Here is a 23,216-nt window from a genome sequence, read left to right as displayed (position 1 = left end):
ATCCTCCTTTTTCATTATCCCATTTACTCTCTGTAAAGCACCATTGGCAGCAAAACAGGCCCAGAGCATAATACTACCACCACCATGCTTGACGGTAGGAATTGGTGTTCCTGGGATTAAAGGCCTTACCATTTGTCCTCCAAACATATTGCTGGGTATTGTGGCCAAACAGCTACATTTTTGTTTAATCTGACCACAGAACTTTCCTCCAGAAGGTCTTATCTTTGTTCATGTGATCAGCAGCAAACTTTAGACGGGCCTTAAGGTGTCACTTCTGGAGCAAAGGCTTCCTTCTTGCATGGTAGCCTCTCAGTCCATGGCGATGCAAAACACGCTTGACTGTGGACACTGACACCTGTGTTCCAACCGCTTCCAATTAATTGCAGACCTGCTTTTGGTGGTTCTCGGTTGACTCTTTATGATCCTGACCAACTTTCTCTCAGCAGCAGGTGATAGTTTGCGTTTTCTTCCTGATCGTGGCAGTGACAAAACTGTGCCATGCACTTTATACTTACGAACAATTGTCTGCACAGTTGCTCTTGGGACCTTAAGCTGCTTTGAAATGGCTCCAAGTGACTTTCCTGACTTGTTCAAGTCAATGACTTTCCCATTGTCACGTTTGTAACCGAGTCTAATGACTGCACCACATGAGCCCTGTTTAAATGGGCTCAGAGAAGTCAACAGGTGGTGTCAATCATAATCACTCACATGAAGTTAAGAGGCCATGCCAAGAAGCTAATTTGATTGTAACTTTTCTACATCACCAAAATTGATAATGTATGTTGCTGTATGTATACTTTTGACCCAGCAGTCTTTCAGTAGACCCATAATAAATTCATAAAAGAACCAAACTTCATGAATGTTTTTTGTGACCAACAAGTATGTGCTCCAATCACTCTATCACAAAAAAATAAGAGCTGTAGAAATGATTGGAAACTCAAGACAGCCATGACATTATGTTCTTTACAAGTGTATGTCAACTTTTGACCACGACTGTATATACCAGCCCCCAGACACATTTTTTTTCTCCAAATTTGGCCCCTGAGTCAAAATAATTGCACAGGCCTACGCTACTAGAACTTATTCATGAGAGATGCTGCAGTGACTTACTTGAAACAGTAGGGGGAGGTGTTGGGCCTCAGCACACCCTGACATTGACTGAGCTCCGCCTTATACAGTAAGTTGGTGAAGTCCGCTCGGTCCTGCCACAGCTGGGGCCACACGGAATGACTCCGTTTATGAAGCCTGTTTCCAACACACAGATTTGTATTCATTAAAACAATAACAAATACACTGCATGTTTTTTTTTTTAAAAGGCCTTAACTTTTAGCACAGAAAACCAAAAAAACTCACAAAACAAATCCAATGTAGATCTTATCTAAGTGCTATCTTAAACAAAAAAGCAAATTCGTAGAATATCTGATAATAGAACGACGGTCCATACAAACCATGAGCCCGACCACAAATTAGTGACATTTTAGAGAGGATAAAACTACGAGCAGTGAAAATGAACAGGGACTTATTGGACATTTTTAAATCAGATTTAATGTAAATTAGGAACCTGTGTTCATCTATCGCTTCGCCCCGCCTTGGTAACTATGGTAACTCTCCCGGGTTATCCCAGGCCAGTGCAGACAACACCTGAGACAGGAAGGTGACAACTGATTGTCCCACCCATGCAGGGAGAGCGAGGGGGAGGGAGAGAGACAGCAACAATTGAAAAAAATAGAAGTAAAAAAACGAAAAGGCAGTGCAGAAAAATGAAGATATGTATATCATTACAGCGAGTTAGCACATGATCTGAGCACGGATTTTTGTGGAGTGGAAGTCAAAACGCACACACATGCATGCATGCAAGCAATAACATCGTGGAGAGAAGGAATGACAAAAAAAACGGCAATTCTACTCGTTAATACAGAGGGTGCAGTCGTGGTCAAAAGTTTCCATACACTTGTAAAGAACATAATATCATGGCTGTCTTGAGTTTCCAATCATTTCTACAACTCTTATTTTTGTTGTGATAGAGTGATTGGAGCACATACACTACCGTTCAAAAGTTTGGGGTCACATTGAAATGTCCTTATTTTTGAAGGAAAAGCACTGTACTTTTCAATGAAGATAACTTTAAACTAGTCTTAACTTTAAAGAAATACACTCTATACATTGCTAATGTGGTAAATGACTATTCTAGCTGCAAATGTCTGGTTTTTGGTGCACTATCTACATAGGTGTATAGAGGCCCATTTCCAGCAACTATCACTCCAGTGTTCTAATGGTACAATGTGTTTGCTCATTGGCTCACAATTGATGAGTAGAAAACCCTTGTACAATCATGTTCACACATCTGAAAACAGTTTAGCTCGTTACAGAAGCTACAAAACTGACCTTCCTTTGAGCAGATTGAGTTTCTGGAGCATCACATTTGTGGGGTCAATTAAACGCTCAAAATGGCCAGAAAAAGAGAACTTTCATCTGAAACTCGACAGTCTATTCTTGTTCTTAGAAATTAAGGCTATTCCATGCGAGAAATTGCGTGACCCCAAACTATTGAACGGTAGTGTACTTGTTGGTCACAAAAAACATTCATGAAGTTTGGTTCTTTTATGAATTTATTATGGGTCTACTTTGGGTCTTGGGCGCAGTTGGGTGTTCCAACAGGACAATGACCCCAAACACACGTCAAAAGTGGTAAAGGAATGGCTATATCAGGCTAGAATGAAGGTTTTAGAATGGCCTTCCCAAAGTCCTGACTTAAACGTGTGGACAATGCTGAAGAAACAAGTCCATGTCAGAAAACCAACACATTTAGCTGAACTGCACCAATTTTGTCAAGAGGAGTGGTCAACAACAGCGGTCCCCAACCTTTTTGTAGCTGCGGACCGGTCAACGCTTGAAAATTTGTCCCACGGACCGGTGGGGGGGGGGTGTATTTAAAAAAAAAAAAAAAAAATTTTTTTTTTTTACATAAATTAATACAATCATGTGTGCTTACAGACTGTATCCCTGCAGACTGTATTGATCTATATTGACATATAATGTATAAATTGTGTTTTTTATGTTGATCTCATAAAAAAAAATAAAAATTTTTTTTTAAATTTCTTGTGCGGCCCGGTACCAATCGGTCCGCGGACCGGTACCGGGCCGCGGCCCGGTGGTTGGGGACCACTGTTCAACAACACCCATTTCTGGGTGTTGTTGATAAATGTCTGTGGCTTTGCATAGTAGAGTTTTAACTTGCACTTACAGATGTAGTGACCTACTGTAGTAGCGGTATAGCTCGGTTGGTAGAGCAGCCGTGCCAGCAACTTGAGGGTTGCAGGTTCGATCCCCGCTTCTGCCATCCTAGTCACTGCCGTTGTGTCCTTGGGCAAGATACTTTACCCACCTGCTCCCAGTGCCACCCACACTGGTTTAAATGTAACTTAGATATTGGGTTTCACTATGTAAAGCACTTTGAGTCACTTGAGAAAAAGTGCTATATAAATGTAATTCACTTCACTTCACTTCACTGTAGTTACTGACTGATGTCGCTTTTTGATGCAGTACAGCCTGAGGGATTGAAGGTCACGGGCATTGCCGCTTACGTGCAGTGATTTCTCTAGATTCTCTGAACCTTTTGATGATATTACGGACAGTAGACGGTGAAATCCCTAAATTCCTTGCAATAGCTCACTAAGAAATTTTCTTCTTAAACTGTTCGACAATTTGCTCACGCATTTGTTGACAAAGTGGTGACCCTCGCCCCGTCCTTGTTTGTGAATGACTGAGCATTTCATGGAAGCTGCTTTTATACCCAATCATGGCACCCACCTGTTCCCAATTAGCCTGTTCACCTGTGGGATGTTCCAAATAAGTGTTTGATGAGCATTCCTCAACTTCCTCTGTCTTTTTTGCCACTTGTTCCAGCTTTTTTGAAACATGTTGCAGGCATGACATTCCAAATGAGCTAATATTTGCAAAAATTCAACCAGAAGCCTGTGGATGGCTACCAAAAGCGCCTTATTGCAGTGAAACTTGCCAAGGGACATGTAAGCAAATATTAACATTGCTGTATGTATACTTTTGACCCAGCACATTTGCTCACATTTTCAGTAGACCCATAATAAATTCATAAAAGAACCAAACTTCATGAATGTTTTTTGTGACCAACAAGTATGTGCTCCAATCACTCTATCACAAAAAAATAAGAATTGTAGAAATGATTGGAAACTCAAGACAGCCATGACATTATGTTCTTTACAAGTGTATGTAAACTTTTGACCACGACTGTATTTGGGAGGGGAGACTCCGCACAGCAAGTGTTGCTTTAAAACACGCCTCGCCAAATGTGGCGATTAGTATTACCACCTTTGCTTCAAACTTAGGTAAACATTTAAATAGTAAGAATTCAGATCTGCACAAAGAGTTATAAATATTGACAGGTAATAATGTCGTCGTTACACCTTTACAGCTGTTCGTCTCCCATGCAGACCGTAGTCGAGGAGCACAGGGCAGATGTTTTCATCGGGTGTAACGCCCTTCATGGTCTGCCAAGCTCCGCTTCCGGGTCAGACCGACGAGGCCGTCAAGTCGTGACAATCGCTTCATTATTAGTTTTCCAGGACACAACCGGACCCGTTCATCACTCTACTGCACAGTGCGCGCTACCCCTCTCTCTCTTTACTCGCCCACTCACTCACTGACGTCACTCAGCCAACACATGGCCATTCTCGCAAACACACATACTGTACGCTGATGTCATAACATAGGTAACCAGCTCCCGTGTTGTGCACATGTAGATACGTGGACACGCGCGCACAGCTGCCTGGCTCGATGCCAAACATTAGCGGAGCTAAAACCGTCCAATTAGCGTCAACTAATGCAAGTGAAATTACAACATTTTGTAACAAATTCCTACAATTTGTGTTTAATCTTTAACATTGTGTGTTTTTGAGTTTGCAAGCATACAACATGATACGTCACAATTTCCAGTTTCTCTTTTTAACTTGTTCGAAAAGGAGTAGGAAGAAGCAGAGTTTATTTAATCCTACCCTTCCCTTTTCTTTTACATAACAGTTGCTAAAACTTTAGTTCACTTCCTGTTCTCAATTTATTCACAATATACACTATATTGCCAAAAGTATTTGGCCACCTGCCTTGACTCACATATGAACTTGAAGTGCCATCCCATTCCTAACCCATAGGGTTCAATATGATGTGGGTCCACCTTTTGCAGCTATTACAGCTTCAACTTTTCTGGGAAGGCTGTCCCCAAGGTTGCGGAGTGTGTTTATAGGAATTTTCCACCATTCTTCCAAAAGCACATTAGTGAGGTCACACATTGATGTTGGTCGAGAAGGCCTGGCTCTCAGTCTCCGTTCTAATTCATCCTAAAGGTGTTCTATCGGGTTCAGGTCAGGACTCTGTGCAGGCCAGTCAAGTTCATCCACACCAGGCTCTGTCATCCATGTCTTTATGGACCTTGCTTTTGCACTGGTGCAGCTGTTCGGCCGTGGAAACCCATTCCATGAAGCTCTCTGCGTACTTTACGTGGGTTGATTAGAAGGTCACATTAAGTTTGGAGCTCTGTAGCAACTGACTGTGCAGAAAGTGGGCAACCTCTTTGCACTATGCGCTTCAGTATCCCCCCTCTGTCAGTTTACGTGGCCTACCACTTGGTGGCTGAGTTGCTGTTGTTCCCAAACTCTTCCATTTTCTTATAATAAAGTTGACTTTGGAATATTTAGGAGCGAGAACACTTCACCACTGAATTTGTTGCACAGGTGGCATCCTGTGACAGTTCCACGCTGGAAATCACTGAGAGCGGCCCATTCTTTCACAAATGTTTGTAGAAACCGTCTCCATGCCTAAGTGCTTGGTTTTATACACCTGTGGCCGGGCCAAGTGTTCAGGACAGCTGATTCGGATCATTTGGATGGGTGGCCAAATACTTTTGGCAATATAGTGTACTCCATAAGTAATCACAATAAAAATAAATAAATAATACTAATAATTACATTTCATATCGTGAGATGAGTAAGATTATTTTGAAAATGAATGGATGGATGAAATAAATTCATGGTTCTTCAAGGTTTTGCCAGCTAAATGGCCTTTTATCCATAGTTTTGTTTTTAATAATTAAGAATAATTGTATTTTTCTTAAAGCACCGACCAGGAGTGGCAACCATAAATCATAACTAGAGATGTCCGATAATGGCTTTTTTGCAGATATCCGATATTCCGATAATGTCCAACTCTTAATTACCGATACCGATATATACAGTCGTGGAATTAACACATTATTATGCCTAATTTTGTTGTGATGCCCCGCTGGATGCATTAAACAATGTAACAAGGTTTTCCAAAATAAATCAACTCAAGTTATGGGAAAAAATGCCAACATGGCACTGCCATATTTATTATTGAAGTCACAAAGTGCATTCTTTTTTTTAACATGCCTCAAAACAGCAGCTTGGAATTTGGGACATGCTCTCCCTGAGAGAGCATGAGGAGGTTGAGGTGGGGGGGCGGGGGCGGGGGGGGGGTGTAGGGGGTAGCGGGGGGTGTATATTGTAGCGTCCCGGAAGAGTTAGTGCTGTAAGGGGTTCTGGGTATTTGTTCTGTTGTGTTTATGTTGTGTTACGGTGGAAAATGTTTGGTGTGGGTTCACAGTGTGGCGCATATTTGTAACAGTGTTAAAGTTGTTTATACGGTCACCCTCGGTGTGACCTGTATGGCTGTTGACCAAGTATGTTTGCATTCACTTGAGAGTGTGTCATAAGCCGAAGACATTATCCGATTGGGCCGGCACGCAAAGGCAGTGCCTTTAAGGTTTATTGGCGTTCTGTACTTCTCCCTACGTCCGTGTACACAGCGGCGTTTTAAAAAGTCATAGATTTTACTTTTTGAAACCGATACTGATAATTTTGAAACTGATACCGATAATTTACGATATTACATTTTAAAGCATTTATCGGCCGATAATATCGGTAGTCTGATATTATCGGACATCCCTAATCATAACGCATTGTATATGTCAATAAAGCTTTTTTTTTTCTATTTTAACCTAATACTTGATTATGGCAGACTTTATGTAACATGGGAAATTGTAAATTATTCTGAGTGCAACAAGAAAAACCTTCTAAAGTTGTTTTTTTTAAGTGCAATAGGAAACATATGTTTAATGTATTGTAAGATGTTCTGTGTTGTGGTAATGCCATAGAATTACAAGAATCAGTGCGTTGTAGTCCTACCTCATATCCTTGCGTTCCTTTTGACAGTTGCCCAGGAAAGTGCCATACTGGCAGGAGTAGACATGCGTGTGTATGGCGATGAGGAAGCGCTCGTTAAATTCAAAGGCGCATGGAAACTGCTCCGACAGCTGCCACACGCACTCCAAGAACTGATCGATGACTGGGGACACCTCTTTAGGATCGCCGTCCAGGTGGGCGTACCTACGTGGACAAAAATGATTCAATAAAATACAACATTTTTTATTTCAAGTAAATATAATTATTTTCTGTGTATGAATCCAAAAATGATTTAGGCTTTAAAACATGTCATTAAGACAATTTCAAGGCACATAAGGACCATAATCTGACACTTAAAGTCAGGACGGACAGATCTTTAGCGGTTTTAATATTGGCGTAAGTACAGAAATGTATTGTATGTACAAAACCCAAAACCAGTGAAGTTGGCATGTTGTGTAAATGGTAAATAAAAACAGAATACAATGATTTGCAAATCCTTTTCAACTTATATTCAATTGAATAGACTGCAAAGACAAGATATTTAATGTTCACACTGAAAAACTTCAGTTTTTTTTTTGCAAATAATCATTAACTTATAATTTAATGGCAGCAACACATTGCAAAAACTTTTTTTACCACTGTGTTAAATGGCCTTTCCTTTTAACAACACTCAGTAAACGTTTGGGAACTGAGGAGACACATTTTTGAAGCTTTTCAGGTGGAATTCTTTCCCATTCTTGCTTGATGTACAGCTTAATTTGTTCAACAGTCCGATGGTCTCCGTTGTGCTATTTTAGGCTTCATAATGCGCCACACATTTTCAATGGGAGACAGGTCTGGACTAAAGGCAGGCCAGTCTAGTACCTGCACTCTTTTACTACGAAGCCACGCTGTTGTAACACGTGGCTTGGCATCGTTTTGCTAAAATAAGCAGGGGCGTCCATGATAACGTTGCTTGGATGGCAACATATGTTGCTCCAAAACCTGTATGTACCTTTCAGCATTAATGGTGCCTTCACAGATGTGTAAGTTACCCATGTCTTGGGCACTAATACACCCCCATACTATCACAGATGCTGGCTTTTGAACTTTGCGCCTAGAACAATCCGGGTGGATATTTTCCTCTTTGTTCCAGAGGACGCAACATCCACAGTTTCCACAAACATTTTGAAATGTGGACTCACCAGACCACAGAACACTTTTCCACTTTGCAGCAGTCCATCTTAGATGAGCTTGGGCCCAGCTAAGCATTTCTGGGTGTTGTTGATAAATGTCTTTGGCTTTGCATTGTAGAGTTTTAACTTGCACTTACAGATGTAGCAACCAACTGTAGTTACTGACAGTGGTTTTCTGAAGTGTTCCTGAGCCCATGTGGTGATATCCTTTATACACTGGTGTCGCTTTTTGATGCAGTACTGCCTGAGGGATGGAAGGTCACGGGCATTGCCGCTTACGTGCAGTGATTTCTCCAGATTCTCTGAACATTTTGATGATATTACGGACCGTAGATGGTGAAATCCCTAAATTCCTTGCAATACCTCGTTGGGAAATGTTGTTCTTAAACTGTTCGACAATTTGCTCACGCATATTGTTGACAAAGTGGTGACCCTCGCCCCGTCCTTGCTTGTGAATGACTGAGCATTTCATGAAATCTACTTTTATACCCAATCATGGCACCCACCTGTCCCCAATTAGCCTGTTCACCTGTGGGATGTTCCAAATAAGTGTTTGATGAGCATTCCTCAACTTTCTCGGTCTTTTTTGCCACATGTGCCAGCTTTTTTGAAACATGTTGCATGCATCAAATTCCAAATGAGCTAATATTTGCAAAAAATAACAAAGTTTACCAGTTTGAACGTTAAGTATCTTGTTTTTGCAGTCTATTCAATTGAATAAGTTGAAAATAATTTGCAAATCATTGTATTCTGTTTTTATTTACCATTTACACAACGTGCCCACTTCACTGGTTTTGGCTTTTGTAGTTGGAGCATGTGACAATTACAAACCTGTGAGAGAACTTGTGGCCAAAGGAAATCCAGTCTCTTTCTATTAGTACCTACAGTAAATAAGAAAAAAAAGAAACTAAGTACCGTTAAATATGACAAAAATTCAACTTGATAAGGCATACACAATGTTCATTTTACCGGCTGCACTACAGGTCAGTAGCGGAAGGTGGCAGGTTGCAGACAGTGATAAAAAAAGTCTTTATACACACTTAAATATTTACTGTATACCCTAATGATATTTGGTGAAAGCTTCTGGCATAATTCAGTACAGTATATAATTGCACCAGAAAATGTTGTGAGATTTTTCGCTTGTGGTTTTTAACAAATAAAAAAAGACACTAAGAAAATTAGAAAAGTCTCCATAATAACTCATAACACAATGAAACTTAAAAAATGCTCCGCTGGTGGTTTAAATTTCAAGACCGCTGATTCGCTCATTTCACTGTCAAAGAGATTCAGACTAATAATCATGTAGAAGCCCAACTTCCAGCTCAGCTGGCCTAAATGAATTGTTAATTAAGTTTTATTTATGTATTATATGCATTACAGTGCAGTATTTGTCTTATTTTCCACCCCAGTAATGAGAGTGCAACAAACTGTATTAAAAAAAATTTGTCCCTCCTTTCCTCTCATCCGAGTAGGCTTCATCAGTTCGTGCTCATGGACTTGGATTGGTCAGATCTAGACTTAGATTGGTGTGATCGAGTTTTAGACTTAGATGGGTCTGAACTAGCCTTAGACTTAGATTGGTCTCATCTAGCATTATACTTATATTGGTCTGATCTAGCCTTAGCCTGGTCTGATCTAGCATTAGACTTATACTGGTCTAATCTAGCATTAGACTGGTCTGATCTAGCCTTAGACTTAGATTGGTCAGATCTAGCCTTAGACTTAGAATGGTCAGACCTAGCCTTAGATGTAGATTGGTCTGATCTAGCCTTAGACTTAGATTGGTCAGATCTAGTACAGCGGTTGGTGCCAATATCTCACTAGGCTTATTCCGTTCATGCTCATAGTCTTAGATTGGTCTGATCTAGCCTTAGATTGGTCTGATCTAGTCTTAGACTTAGAATGTATAAATCTAGCCTTAGACTTAGATTGGTCTGATCTAGCCTTGGACTTAGATTGGTCAGATCTACCCTTAGACGTAGATTGGTCTGATCTAGCCTTAGATGTAGATTGGTCAGATCTAGCCTTACACTTAGATTGGTCTGATCTAGTCTAGCGGTTGGTGCCAATATCTCAGTAGGTTAATTCAGTTCATGCTCATAGTCTTAGATTGGTCTGATCTAGCCCTAGATTGGTTTGATCTAGCCTTAGATTGGTCTGATCTAGCCTTAGACTTAGATTGGTGTGATCGAGCCTTAGACTTAGAATGGTCTGATCTAACCTTAGACTTAGATTGGTCAGGTCTAGCCTTAGACTTAGATTGGTCAGATCTAGCCTTAGACTTATAATGGTCAGATCTAGCCTTAGACATAGATCGGTCTGATCTAGTCTAGCGGTTGGTGCCGATATCTCAGTAGGCTTATTTAGTTCATGCTCATAGTCTTAAATTGGTCTGATCTAGCCTTAGATTGGTCTGATCTATCCTTAGATTGGTCTGATCTAGCCTTAGACTTACAATGGTCTGATCTAGCCTTAGACTTAGATTGGTCAGATTTAGCCTTAGACTGGCCAGATCTAGCCTTGACTTGGATTGGACAGATCTAGCCTTAGACTTAGATTGGTTAGATCTAGCCTTAGACTTAGATTGGTCAGATCCAGTCTTAGACTTAGATTGGTCAGATCTACCCTAAGATGTAGATTGGTCTGATCTAGCCTTAGATTTAGATTGGTCAGATCTAGCCTTAGACTTAGATTGGTCTGATCTAGTCTAGCGGTTGGTGCCAATATCTCAGTAGGCTTATTTAGTTCATGCTCATAGTCTTAGATTGGTCTGATCTAGCCTTAGATTGAGAATGTTTAGATCTAGACTTAGACTGGTCTGATCTAGTCTAGCGGTTGGTGCCAATACGTCAGTAGGCTTATTCAGTTCATGCTCATAGTCTTAAGATATATATATGTATATACTAATTCATAGATGTTATTTTATTATATAAAAAGGTCAGTAAATGATTTTATATAATTGTAAATGCTTTGAAGTGGGAAAGGGGTAGGATTAAATAAGCTTTGCTTCTTCCTACTCCTTTTCGGGCATGATGTAAATGAAATTATATGAAATTGTGTGATGTATTATGATGTAAATGTGTTCATGTTCGAAATAAACTAAAAGAAAGAAAGAAAGAAAGAAAGAAAGATTGGTCCGATCTGGTCTAGCAACACCCAAATATTTATACTCAAATATATATAATTATACTCCTCTATTCCTTAAATTGCAAATGTTGAAAGCCACAGATGATGGAACAGGACACTATGTACTATATACTTTGCAGTGGTCTTTTCATCCACATCCGCATTAATACTGGCCTACATCAGCTGTACTTCAATGATCATAGCAGGGCCTGCTGCTGCACTTCACAAATGTTTGCATCTCATTGATATTATCTTGCAGCCTGTAATTTTGTACATGGAAGTAATTTCTTATTAGGATGTAATGTTGCAAATTTAACAAAGTCAAGAAAGCAGAATTGTCATTCTTAACCCTATTTACATGTATACATTTGATATATTTGACCCTCACGCTTTGGTGGGAGGAGCCAGAAGATTTACGATTGTAAGAGGATACGGGTCAGATGCCACAATAAATTATTTGTATGCCCTCTAGTGTGTTGCTATGACAGAAAACATCTGGTGTAGCAAATAGCCGCCCTCCAGCTCTATCACCGTGAGAAGCCACGTGTAAACAGCATATTGAAAAGATGTGTCTCATTGTGTTACCATCAGTCCTTTGATGGTGCGGTAGAACGGGTCCAAAAGGAGACTGGCTACAGAGCAGGCCTGAGCTGTCCGGTCCCAACCATCTGAACAGTGGACCAACACACTGACCCCTTCATCAGCAACTGCCTGAAACGAGCTATGTGTTAAATACAAGCACAAACAATATACTGTAGGAACCACTGGTAAAAACTAGATTTTGATCTGCAATGTTTAAATGCTGTAATTTCAATCCCAATTTTGTTTAAACGAATTACAGTCGCGATCAAAAGTTTACATACACTTGTAAAGAACATACCTGTAATTGTCTTGGGTTTCTAATAATTTATACAACTCTTATTTTTTTGCGATAGAGTGATTGGAGCACATACTTGTTGGTCACAAAAAACATTCATGAAGTTTGGTTCTTTTATGAATTTATTATGGGTCTACTGAGAATGTGAGCAAATCTGCTGGGTCAAAAGTATACATACAGCAATGTTAATATTTGCTTACATGTCCCTTGCAGTGGCGTGCAGTCACTAGAGGCAGGGGAGGCGGGGCCTCACCTGCCATCATGAAAAGAAAAAAAAAAGTAAAAAGAAAAAAAATTAATTAAATTTGTATATGTATCCAGTGATTATACTAAAGTTATTTTCCATTTAACTTAACCAGTTTTAGATTATTTTTATTTTCACATTTGCCGTTCAAATACTGAGAAGAGACGGTGCGGTGATCAGCAGCCAGTTGAGGCACGTCACTGCGTTGTGCCTCAACATGGATTGTGCGCAATGACTCGGCTAACTGCTGGCCTGCTGTGCAGTGAGACCGTATTGCTATATGAATTATATTATACATTTCCATAGTTTAGTTAGCTGAGGTACATAATGTACAGTGTATTTTGTCAACAACTGTATGTGTGTAACATATTTCTTGTGCTGAGCGATCATAAAACTGGAGGTTCGTCTCATAACCCCGCCTCCTGGTGCCAAGCACCTCCGCCGCAGAATGCACCGCCCGACGGGAGCGCCACACCAACCAAAGCCCACACCCAAACTCTCCACATGCAAGACCGAATCCACCCAAAAAAAGTCACTTACCAAGAAGCCAAAAAGTGCAAAAACAACAATGCTCGCGCGGCGCGCCGTAGGAGCCGTGAACAGGGACACAACATTAGGTACACCTGCAGACTGCAGCGCGGGTTTAATATTTCATTCATTCACAACTCTTCCAACACGAACACCACTGCTCCCGCACTTATAAGTAAAGGTAAGACCATAATAACGTTTTTTTTTTTAATTAAATGTGCTTTTTTGTGTGCTACAGTTTGTAAGTGTAAAGTTAAAGTTAAGTATACCAATGATTGTCACACACACACTAGGTGTGGTGAAATTTGTCCTCTGCATTTGACCCATTCCCTTGTTCACCCCCTGGGAGGTGAGGGGAGCAGTGGGCAGCAGCGGCGCCGTGCCTGGGAATAATTTTTGGTGATTTAACCCCCAATTCCAACCCTTGATGCTGAGTGCCAAGCAGGGAAGAATGCTGGTATGAGCTTTTAAACATAACCCGTTAACTGCTGCCAATGAAATGGTGAATAAGATACTCGTTAGGGTTCATATGTTTGTAAATCTGACTGTGATGAAGTCAGTGCCTCACCTGACATGAACCTCACCGCACGCCACTGGTCCCTTGGCAAGTTTCACTGCAATAAGGCGCTTTTGGTAGCCATCCACAAGCTTCTGGCTTTAATCCCAGGAACACAATTCCTACCGTCAAGCATGGTGGTGGTAGTATTATGCTCTGGGCCTGTTTTGCCGCCAATGGAACTAGTGCTTTACAGAGAGTAAATGGGACAATGAAAAAGGAGGATTACCTCCAAATTCTTCAGGACAACCTAAAATCATCAGCCCGGAGGTTGGGTCTTGGGCGCAGTTGGGTGTTCCAACAGGACAATGACCCCAAACACACATATAAAGTGTTAAAGGAATGGCTATATCAGGCTAGAATTAAGGTTTTAGAATGGCCTTCCCAAAGTCCTGACTTAAACGTGTGGACAATGCTGAAGAAACAAGTCCATGTCAGAAAACCAACACATTTAGCTGAACTGCACCAATTTTGTCAAGAGGAGTGGTCAAAAATTCAACCAGAAGCTTGTGGAGGGCTACCAAAAGCGCCTTATTGCAGTGAAACTTGCCAAGGGACATGTAAGCAAATATTAACATTGCTGTATGTATACTTTTGACCCAGCACATTTGCTCACATTTTCAGTAGACCCATAATAAATTCATAAAAGAACTAAACTTCATGAATGTGTTTTGTGACCAACAAGTATGTGCTCCAATCACTCTATCACAAAAAAATAAGAGTTGTAGAAATGATTGGAAACTCAAGACAGCCATGACATGATGTTCTTTACAAGTGTATGCAAACTTTCGATCGCGACTGTATGTGCCTTGCATACATAGTGAAGTAATTTTACAGATTGTACTTGGTAATAGTGGTTTGCCGTGTAATGTATATGTGAGCAAAGCCTGTGTGTGCGTGGGTGAAAGGGACTGTATATACCTTGGCAATGAAGACTCCAGCATCTAGAACAGCTTTAATGTGTTTTAGCCAACCAGAGTTTTCCAAACCCCAAAGGAAGTCAGTCATTGATGGAGATCGCATCTCGGTCACTGGTTAAGACGGAGGGAAATTTAACCACAAGCACATTGGCAAATAGTTCATCCTTCCTATATCATAGTTTTATGTTCTATAATTGAAATACACTACCGTTCAAAAGTTTGGGGTCACATTGAAATGTCCTTATTTTTGAAGGAAAAGCACTGTACTTTTCAATGAAGATAACTTTAAACTAGTCTTAACTTTAAAGAAATACACTCTATACATTGCTAATGTGGCAAATGACTATTCTAGCTGCAAATGTCTGGTTTTTGGTGCAATATCTACATAGGTGTGTAGAGGCCCATTTCCAGCAACTATCACTCCAGTGTTCTAATGGTACAATGTGTTTGCTCATTGGCTCAGAAGGCTAATTGATGTTTAGAAAACCCTTGTGCAATCATGTTCACACATCTGAAAACAGTTTAGCTCGTTGCAGAAGCTACAAAACTGACCTTCCTTTGAGCAGATTGAGTTTCTGGAGCGTCACATTTGTGGGGTCAATTAAACGCCAGAAAAAGAGAACTTTCATCTGAAACTCGACAGTCTATTCTTGTTCTTAGAAATGAAGGCTCAAACACAAAATTGTTTGGGTGACCCCAAACTTTTGAACGGTAGTGTACATTGGAAAATAGTTTGTCCTACCAAGATACTTTATTTTTTATTGCACCTAAAAGTACAACAAAACTTGTTTACAGTCAACCCGTCCAAGAAACAGAAACACACGACAGGGGGCGACAAGATAGGAAATGGAAAAACAAGAGGAGGAATGAGAGAGAGAGAAAGAGAGAGGGAAAAAAACACTATATATTCTGTAATTGAAATAAAGTGGTAAATAGTTTATCCTTCCTATGCCCAGTTTTAGACTCTAACTGAAATACATTGGCTAATGGTTCCTCCTTTCTATACCAGTGTCACTGAAAGGGAAACACAAAATCAAATTTACCATCTATAATTTTCTGCTGGCTGTTCCTCATCACATGAATGTTTTCTATGCCAATGAAGTGCAGCTTGATGTTGGTGTAGTGGTCCTCGTTCTCATAACCTTTACCAGCAGCTCTGTTCGCCATGGCATTCAGCTGGACACATTTATAGACAAATACAATGCAGTATTACAATTTATTTCCTGTAACTATTTCTCTCCGAAACAGTGGTAATAGAGGCTTTACCTTCGGTCTTGTGTCTACCACATAAATGTAGTCACTGCCGGGGTTGGATTTCATCACAGCTTGCAGTATCATCTCATCCTCCTGACAGCGTCCACTAAAGCCTGACAAAGGCTGACTGCACCTGCACACTGCCGCCTGAAGGGCGACAAAAACCGCCAACAGATTTACCATCAATATTACATACCTAGTAAATAAGGGTGTAACGGTACGTGTATTTGTATTGAACCGTTTCGGTACGGCGGTTTCGGTTCGGTTCGGAGGTGCACCGAACGAGTTTCCACACGGACATATTAAGTAGCGTACCGCACGTTGTGTAAGAACAATGCACACCGAGGCACAACACACGGCATGCTAGCGGCGACCGGGCTACGACAACAAAGCGAAAGTGGTTTGCCGACATTGTTCAGCAGCTGTAGGGTATGCTTCTGGCAACACGTCAAACACGCTAACCCATTTGAAGCGTCACCACCCCCAAGTGAACATCGCTTCAACTACGAGAAAGACGAGCGTCGTGCAAACACGGCATTCAAGCAGCCTCTCTTCGGCGAGTCAGGCAGGGCTAAAGCAATAACAAATGCCGTTGGTGTTTTTATAGCAGCAGATTTAAGTCCATATTGCATTAAAAACTAGATTTTGTTGCATTTGAACAATGGTACTGTTGATAATAAAGGAAAAGTATTGGTATTGTTTATTATCAGTAGCACTATTTCTATTGGTATTCATATTGCTCCATTTTTAGTGTAATAATGCTCATTGTCATTTCTGTATTATTTTTTTATTTTCGCTAACTGCTTATTTGCTATTACTTTTACCATCATATTTGTACATGTCGTATTTGCTGATGTTGCTCTGTTGTTGTTGTTGTTGTTGTTTTTGTCTCTCTGTCTAATCCCCCTCTTGTCCCCACAATTCCCCCCTCTGTCTTCCTTTTTTTTCTCTTTCCATCCCCTCCTGCTCCGGCCCGGCTGCACCAAATGATAATATAAATACATTTAATAAAGTCAAAATATAAATAAGGCAACAAGAGAAGTATCCTACACTTCTCTTTTGTAAAGTAAATCTGAACATGGGCATCTACATCTACTATATGATTTGCCTGAGAAACTGGGCAGGACAAAAAAAAACCCAAAAAAACTAGATTTTGACCCACATCTTCTTTCTGCAGACAATGTGGATAAACTGATTTTTCTGGCAAAAAACATGAAGATTGAGTGAAAGTCACCAGGGTTTAAGGCTGGGGGGGGGGGGGGGGGGGGGGGGGAAGAAAAGTTAATCTGAGGCTGAGTTGACTTGAAACTGTTTAATGTTGCACTTTTTATATGTAGAAGAAAAGTTTTGTCATTTTATTTAATCTGAGCAACAACTTGAGGCAGTTTAATGTTGATTAACGTGGACCCCGACTTAAACAAGTTGACAAACTTATTCGGGTGTTACCATTTAGTGGTCAATTGTACGGAATATGTACTGTACTGTGCAATCTACTAATAAAAGTCTGAATCAATCAATCAAAAAAAGCACTTTATATGTAGAAAGGTTTTGTTAAGAAACCATTCTGAGCCTTATATTATTTAGTTTTTATTTTATATATGTTGACCACATTAACCCTGGCAATGGACCCTGTGTGTATATGTACGTTATGCCATTGTTTACAAATTTGGTAAATAACCAAAACATTTACATTTTGTTGTTTTCTTACTGTACCGAAAATGAACCGAACCGTGACCTCTAAACCGAGGTACGTACCGAACCGACATTTTTGTGTACCGTTACACCCTTACTAGTAACCTATGCATGTCTGAAAGACTGACCAGAGTGTCTTGGTGAAAGTATGTCAGAGCGGGAAATCGTCCTCGGCTCCTGAACCTTGCGCTGCCTACAATGACTGTGGGTGTGGCAGACTTGGGAACAAACAGCTCCGAGGGATATGTTTCACATATCTGGGATGAGACGTATACACATACAGAAATAAGAATTCCCTTTTTTTCCATTCAGCTGGCTCATGGTGAAAATGCTCTAAGGTTGTTTGTTGCATGTTCTCATTGTTGTACAAAACCCAAAACCAGTGAAGTTGGCACGTTGTGTAAATGGTAAATAAAAACAGAAGACAATGATTTGCAAATCCTTTTCAACTTATATTCAATTGAATAGACTGCAAAGACAAGATATTTAATGTTCGAACTGAGAATTTTTTTTTCCGCAAATCATTAACTTAGAATTTAATGGCAGCAACACATTGCAAAAAAGTTGGCACAGGGGCATTTTTACCACTGTGTTACATGGCCTTTCCTTTCAATGGGAGACAGGTCTGGACTACAGGCAGGCCAGTCTAGTACCCACAGTTTTTTACTATGAAGCCACGCTGTTGTAACATGTGGCTTGGCATTGTCTTGCTGAAATAAGCAGGGGCGTCCATGATAACGTTGCTTGGATGGCAACATATGTTGCTCCAAAACCTGTATGTACCTTTCAGCATTAATGGTGCCTTCACAGATGTGTAAGTTACCCATGCCTTGGGCACTAATACACCCCCATACCACCACAGATGCTGGCTTTTCAACTTTGCGCCTATAACAATCCGGATGCTTCTTGTCCTCTTTGATCCGCAGGACACAACGTCCACAGTTTCCAAAAACAATTTGAAATGTGGACTCGTCAGACCACAGAACACTTTTCCATTTTGCAGCAGTCCATTTTAGATGAGCTCGGGCCCATCGAAGCCGGCGGCGTTTCTGGGTGTTGTTGATAAATGGCTTTGGCTTTGCATAGTAGAGTTTTAACTTTCACTTACAGATGTAGAGATAAACTGTAGTTACTGACAGTGGTTTTCTGAAGTGTTCCTGAGCCCATGTGGTGATATCCTTTACACACTGATGTCGCTTTTTGTTGCAGTACCGCCTGAGGGATGGAAGGTCCGTAATATCATCGCTTACGTGCAGTGATTTCTCCAGATTCTCTGAACATTTTGATGATATTACGGACAAAAGATGGTGAAATCCCTAAATTCCTTGCAATAGCTGGTTGAGAAATGTCGTTCTTAAACTGTTGGGACAATTTGCTCACGCATTTGTTCACAAAGTGGTGACCCTCGCCCCACCCTTGTTTGTGAATGACTGAGCATTTCATGGAAGCTGCTTTTATACCCAATCATGGCACCCACCTGTTCCCAATTAGCCTGTTCACCTGTGGAATGTTCCAATTAAGTGTTTGATGAGCATTGCTCAACGTTCTCAGTCTTTTTTGCCACTTGTGCCAGCTTTTTTTAAACATGTTGCAGGCATCAAATTCCAAATGAGCTAATATTTGCCGTTTGAACGTTAAGTATCTTGTCTTTGCAGTCTATTCGATTGAATATAGGTTGAGAAGGATTATCAAATCATTGTAATCTGTTTTTATTTACGATTTACACAACGTGCCAACTTCACCGGTTTTGGCGTTTGTACATATTAACTGATGACTCATGTGTAACAAATTGAACAGTATTAATGTACACATTGCAATGTTAGCATAGCGGTAGCGATGCTGGTTTTAATGTAAATCTATCACAAGTAAACCGACTGACCCTGTATTCGCTGTTGGCTGCTGTAGCAACCCACAGGTTATTAGGAACACCCATTCTTTTGTAGTCAGCCATGAGGTCTATGAAGTTCCATGACTCTTCCCTTTCTTCCTTGTTCACATTGGGATTAGAGGACAGACAGTACAGCTCACTGTACTTTTCTGAAAAGAGAAAATATATACTTATTTTCTTCTAATATTGCAAATTTTTAGGTTTTTTTTATTTTTTTTATTTACAAATAATGATATTGCATTGGAGATTGTATTTTAATTCTTTAAATTGTGTAGATGGAGAGTATTTTGGTTTGTTGCGTCCAAAATTATATATAATTTGTTCCTGCTTTATTCCACATGTATCAGGTGTGAATTACAAAAGAATCATTAATATCTTTTAAATTTAAAAAAAAAAAAATAGATACAAGTATGGAATACCATTATTTTCCCCTTCATGAAACAATGTTGGTGACAATGCAAACAGAGATTTAGCCCCTCAAAAACGAACAAACCTGGCCGTGACAACCTCAACAATGAGGAATGGATATCGAAACAGTCTTTCTCCTGCGGAATAAGAAGCTGGAAGATCCTGAAGTCTTTGCAATGCAGGATAAGGTGACTACCTGCTGGGGTGGTAGGCAACCTCTCCACACTGCTCACCATGCTGTGCAATACCTGAAACACATACACATTTCTTACATGTACTTTTTTAATTATTACCGTTTTAATGAATAATTATTTACTAGATCAGGGGTCAGCAACCCGCGGCTCCGGAGCCGCATGCGGCTCCTTGACCACTCTGATGCAGCTCAGCTACATACATGCCGACCCCCCCGATTTTCCCAGGAGATTTATGGATCTCAGTGTCCCTCATAGATTACTCCCAGGGAAAAAATAATCCTATTTACACTCTAATTACTAAATAAAGGGCGTGCCCTAATTGCACTGCAGTAATTGTCCTCTATAGCATTTACATACAGCGTGCCAGTCCAGCCACATGTTGCATGTTGCAATTACTTGCACACACAGGAGACAGCAAAGCATACTTAGTCATCAGCCACACAGCTTACACTGACGGTAGCCGTATCAAACAACTTTAACATTGTTACGTTACAAATATGCGCCACACTGTGAACCCACACCAAAAAAGAATGAAAGACACATTTCTGGAGAACATCCCACCGTAACACAACACAACCATTACCCAGAATCCCATGCAGCCCTAACTCTTCCGGTCTACATTATACACCCCCGCTACCACCAAATCCCCCCACACATCAACCCCCCCCCCCCCCCCCCCCCCCTCCGTGCGTTGGTTGAGCGGAAGAGTTAGGGCTGCATGGGATTCTGGGTATTGGTACCGTCAGTGTAAGATGTGTGGCTGCTGAGTTAGTACGCCTTGCTGTCACTTACGTGAGCAACTGAAATTGCATTCTACGTGTGGTCGAGCAGGTACACTGTTAGGGCAGACTGTAGAGGGCGCCAAATGCAGTGTCATCACGCTCTGATATTCGTGAGTCTCCCGGGAAAAATGAGAGGGTTGGCAAGTATGACGCTATCAAGCGCCATTCATTCAAAACTCGCGGGCTGCACTAACATCAAATTTCCACATTAAAGTGCGTGCCGGTGCGTGTGTCGGAGACCCCTAGTTAACATAGCACAAAGCGTTTAAGCTTTTTATGCGCTGTTTTTCATTTTAAATTTTTTTTTGTGGCTCCCATTACTTTCTTTAATTTGTGAAACTTGCCAAAATGGCTCTTTGAGTGGTAAAGGTTGCCGACCCCTGTACTAGATCATAATAGACTAGATGCAACTCCAGAAAACTCCCTGTTCTATGATGGTTGGTAGCCGTCAACTGATTAGGGCTGATTGCCGAACTGAGAAGAGACTTCAAGACACCAAAATCCGATGATCGAGGTCAGGCAAAGCCACGCCTCATAACTGTGTTCAAACTGTCAATGAAGAAGTAAAACTGACACCTTCTGAACAATCCTGAATCTATATGGTGATACCAACCCCAAAATCGAACCAGTTGTTCCTTATCCCATTTCTGACATTTCCGAGTTTCATCCAAATCTTCTTATTGTAAGAATAAATGTTTGTAAGTTATCACAAAAACTTTGTGTTACATCGAGTGCCTGGTGAGAAGACAAAAGCTGTCTTTGGAACCTACCAAGAGTAAGGCTCGTAAAATTCCACTGTGTAGGGGGGGGGAGCAAAATGAAGGTGTTCTGTTTTCTTTCATGTATGGTAATCAACAGAAAGATATTGTTCTAACTCAAGGACTTCAAAGCGGAGAGGAAGCAGGACCAGACTCCCCTCTAGGCGACCTCTTCTTGAACCTCCTTTTTGGACTGTTTTACGAACGTCTTTTTGAACTATTTTCATGGACCTCTTTTGGAACTATTTTACGAACTCTTTTTGAACTGACCTTTTCTGTGAATTGTTTACGACCTTTTCTGCGAACTTTTTGCGACATTTTTCCTTTGGAAACAGCGGTGGCCATGTGGTCGGGGAGGGTCCAAAGTAAAAGAAGGAGGCGTGCAATCTTTTGGCAGAGCGTGCTGAGATACTGTAAAGGCTACAGTGTACAGACGACTCTCCTCAATATTGAGTCCAAATTGAATCCTGTCTCTGTTTAATTCTTTGCCTCTTGTCTTGTTTAATAGATGTCATCAGTGTTTGAACCTGACACCTATAACTTTTTGAGTTTTGCTGTTAACAAACAAACAAACACTACATTATGGTAAAATGTATAGGTATTCACCACTAATGAATGCTAATGAACTATTATGAACCTCTCCAAGGTTTCTCATAATCATTCACATCGACGTCCCACTGGGTTGTGAGTTTTTCCTTGCCCTTATGTGGGCTCTGAACCGAGGATGTCGTTCTGGCTTGTGCAGCCCTTTGAGACACTTGTGATTTAGGGCCATATAAATAAACATTGATTGATTGATTGATTACGTCTGCCCTCCAAGGGCCACTTTTGATTTGATATATTTTATTTCAAATATGCAAAAAAACAAGAGCAAGCCTGATCCAATATAGTGCTATAGCCTCAAAAGCCATTATAACAAAATGAAAACAATGGAGAATAAAAACGAAAAAAATAAACAAAATGAGCAATGGACTTTATTATTTTTTTACATATTTGAAAAGGAGTGAGAAGAAGTTTACACTTATTTAATCCCGCCCCCTTTTCTTTAAATCATAAATTACTCTGAGCTAGAACTACCTGTTCACTCTATGTTCAAACTTAATGAACTTGTATATACATCAATTATAAATATATACATACATATGCACACTACACACTTGAATATATGATAAAAAAAAAAATTAAAAAAGGTATAAGGATTTGGCTCAAGCTATTGCATTATTGCCTAAGCATTTGATCATTCGCTTTTTTTTTGCGTTTGCTCAAAAAACCCAAAATAGATCTTAGTGTAAAAAAAACTCGCTCAGTTGCCAGATTTTTATTGTAAAAGTTGCAGTGTTACAGTACCACTCTTTTACAGTAAAATCTAGAGTTGTTAAATTTTATAGCGTAATACTTTAAACACAAACTGTACCAAAGTTGTTTTTTAGTGTGAAAAGTGAAGTGTGAAGTGAATTATATATTTATATAGCGCTTTTCTCTAGTGACTCAAAGCACTTTTACATAGTGAAACCCAATATCTAAGTTACATTTTAAACCAGTGCGAGGAATATGAGTTATTCTTCATCTAAACGGGAATATATTA

General features: G+C 40.3%; 1 protein-coding gene across 1 annotated transcript in view; it reads right to left on the bottom strand.

Moving 5' to 3' along the window:
• Positions 1–23,216, bottom strand: part of mtmr7b (myotubularin related protein 7b) — a 44,146-nt gene that overhangs the window by 5,884 nt on the left and 15,046 nt on the right. Inside the window, exons 3-12 of the mRNA XM_062027193.1 lie at positions 19,983–20,145; positions 19,481–19,638; positions 17,730–17,858; positions 15,922–16,056; positions 15,699–15,831; positions 14,657–14,766; positions 12,116–12,241; positions 9,236–9,285; positions 7,233–7,433; positions 1,111–1,245 (exon numbers count right to left, since the gene is read on the bottom strand). Of these exons, the coding sequence (XP_061883177.1) occupies positions 1,111–1,245; positions 7,233–7,433; positions 9,236–9,285; positions 12,116–12,241; positions 14,657–14,766; positions 15,699–15,831; positions 15,922–16,056; positions 17,730–17,858; positions 19,481–19,638; positions 19,983–20,145 (1,340 nt within the window). The remainder of the gene's footprint in view (positions 1–1,110; positions 1,246–7,232; positions 7,434–9,235; positions 9,286–12,115; positions 12,242–14,656; positions 14,767–15,698; positions 15,832–15,921; positions 16,057–17,729; positions 17,859–19,480; positions 19,639–19,982; positions 20,146–23,216) is intronic.

This window comes from Entelurus aequoreus, linkage group LG18, assembly GCF_033978785.1.
Source record: "Entelurus aequoreus isolate RoL-2023_Sb linkage group LG18, RoL_Eaeq_v1.1, whole genome shotgun sequence".
Classification (NCBI taxonomy): domain Eukaryota; kingdom Metazoa; phylum Chordata; class Actinopteri; order Syngnathiformes; family Syngnathidae; genus Entelurus; species Entelurus aequoreus.
Note: the sequence above shows the minus strand (reverse complement) of the source record. Positions and strands in the feature narration are given on the sequence as shown.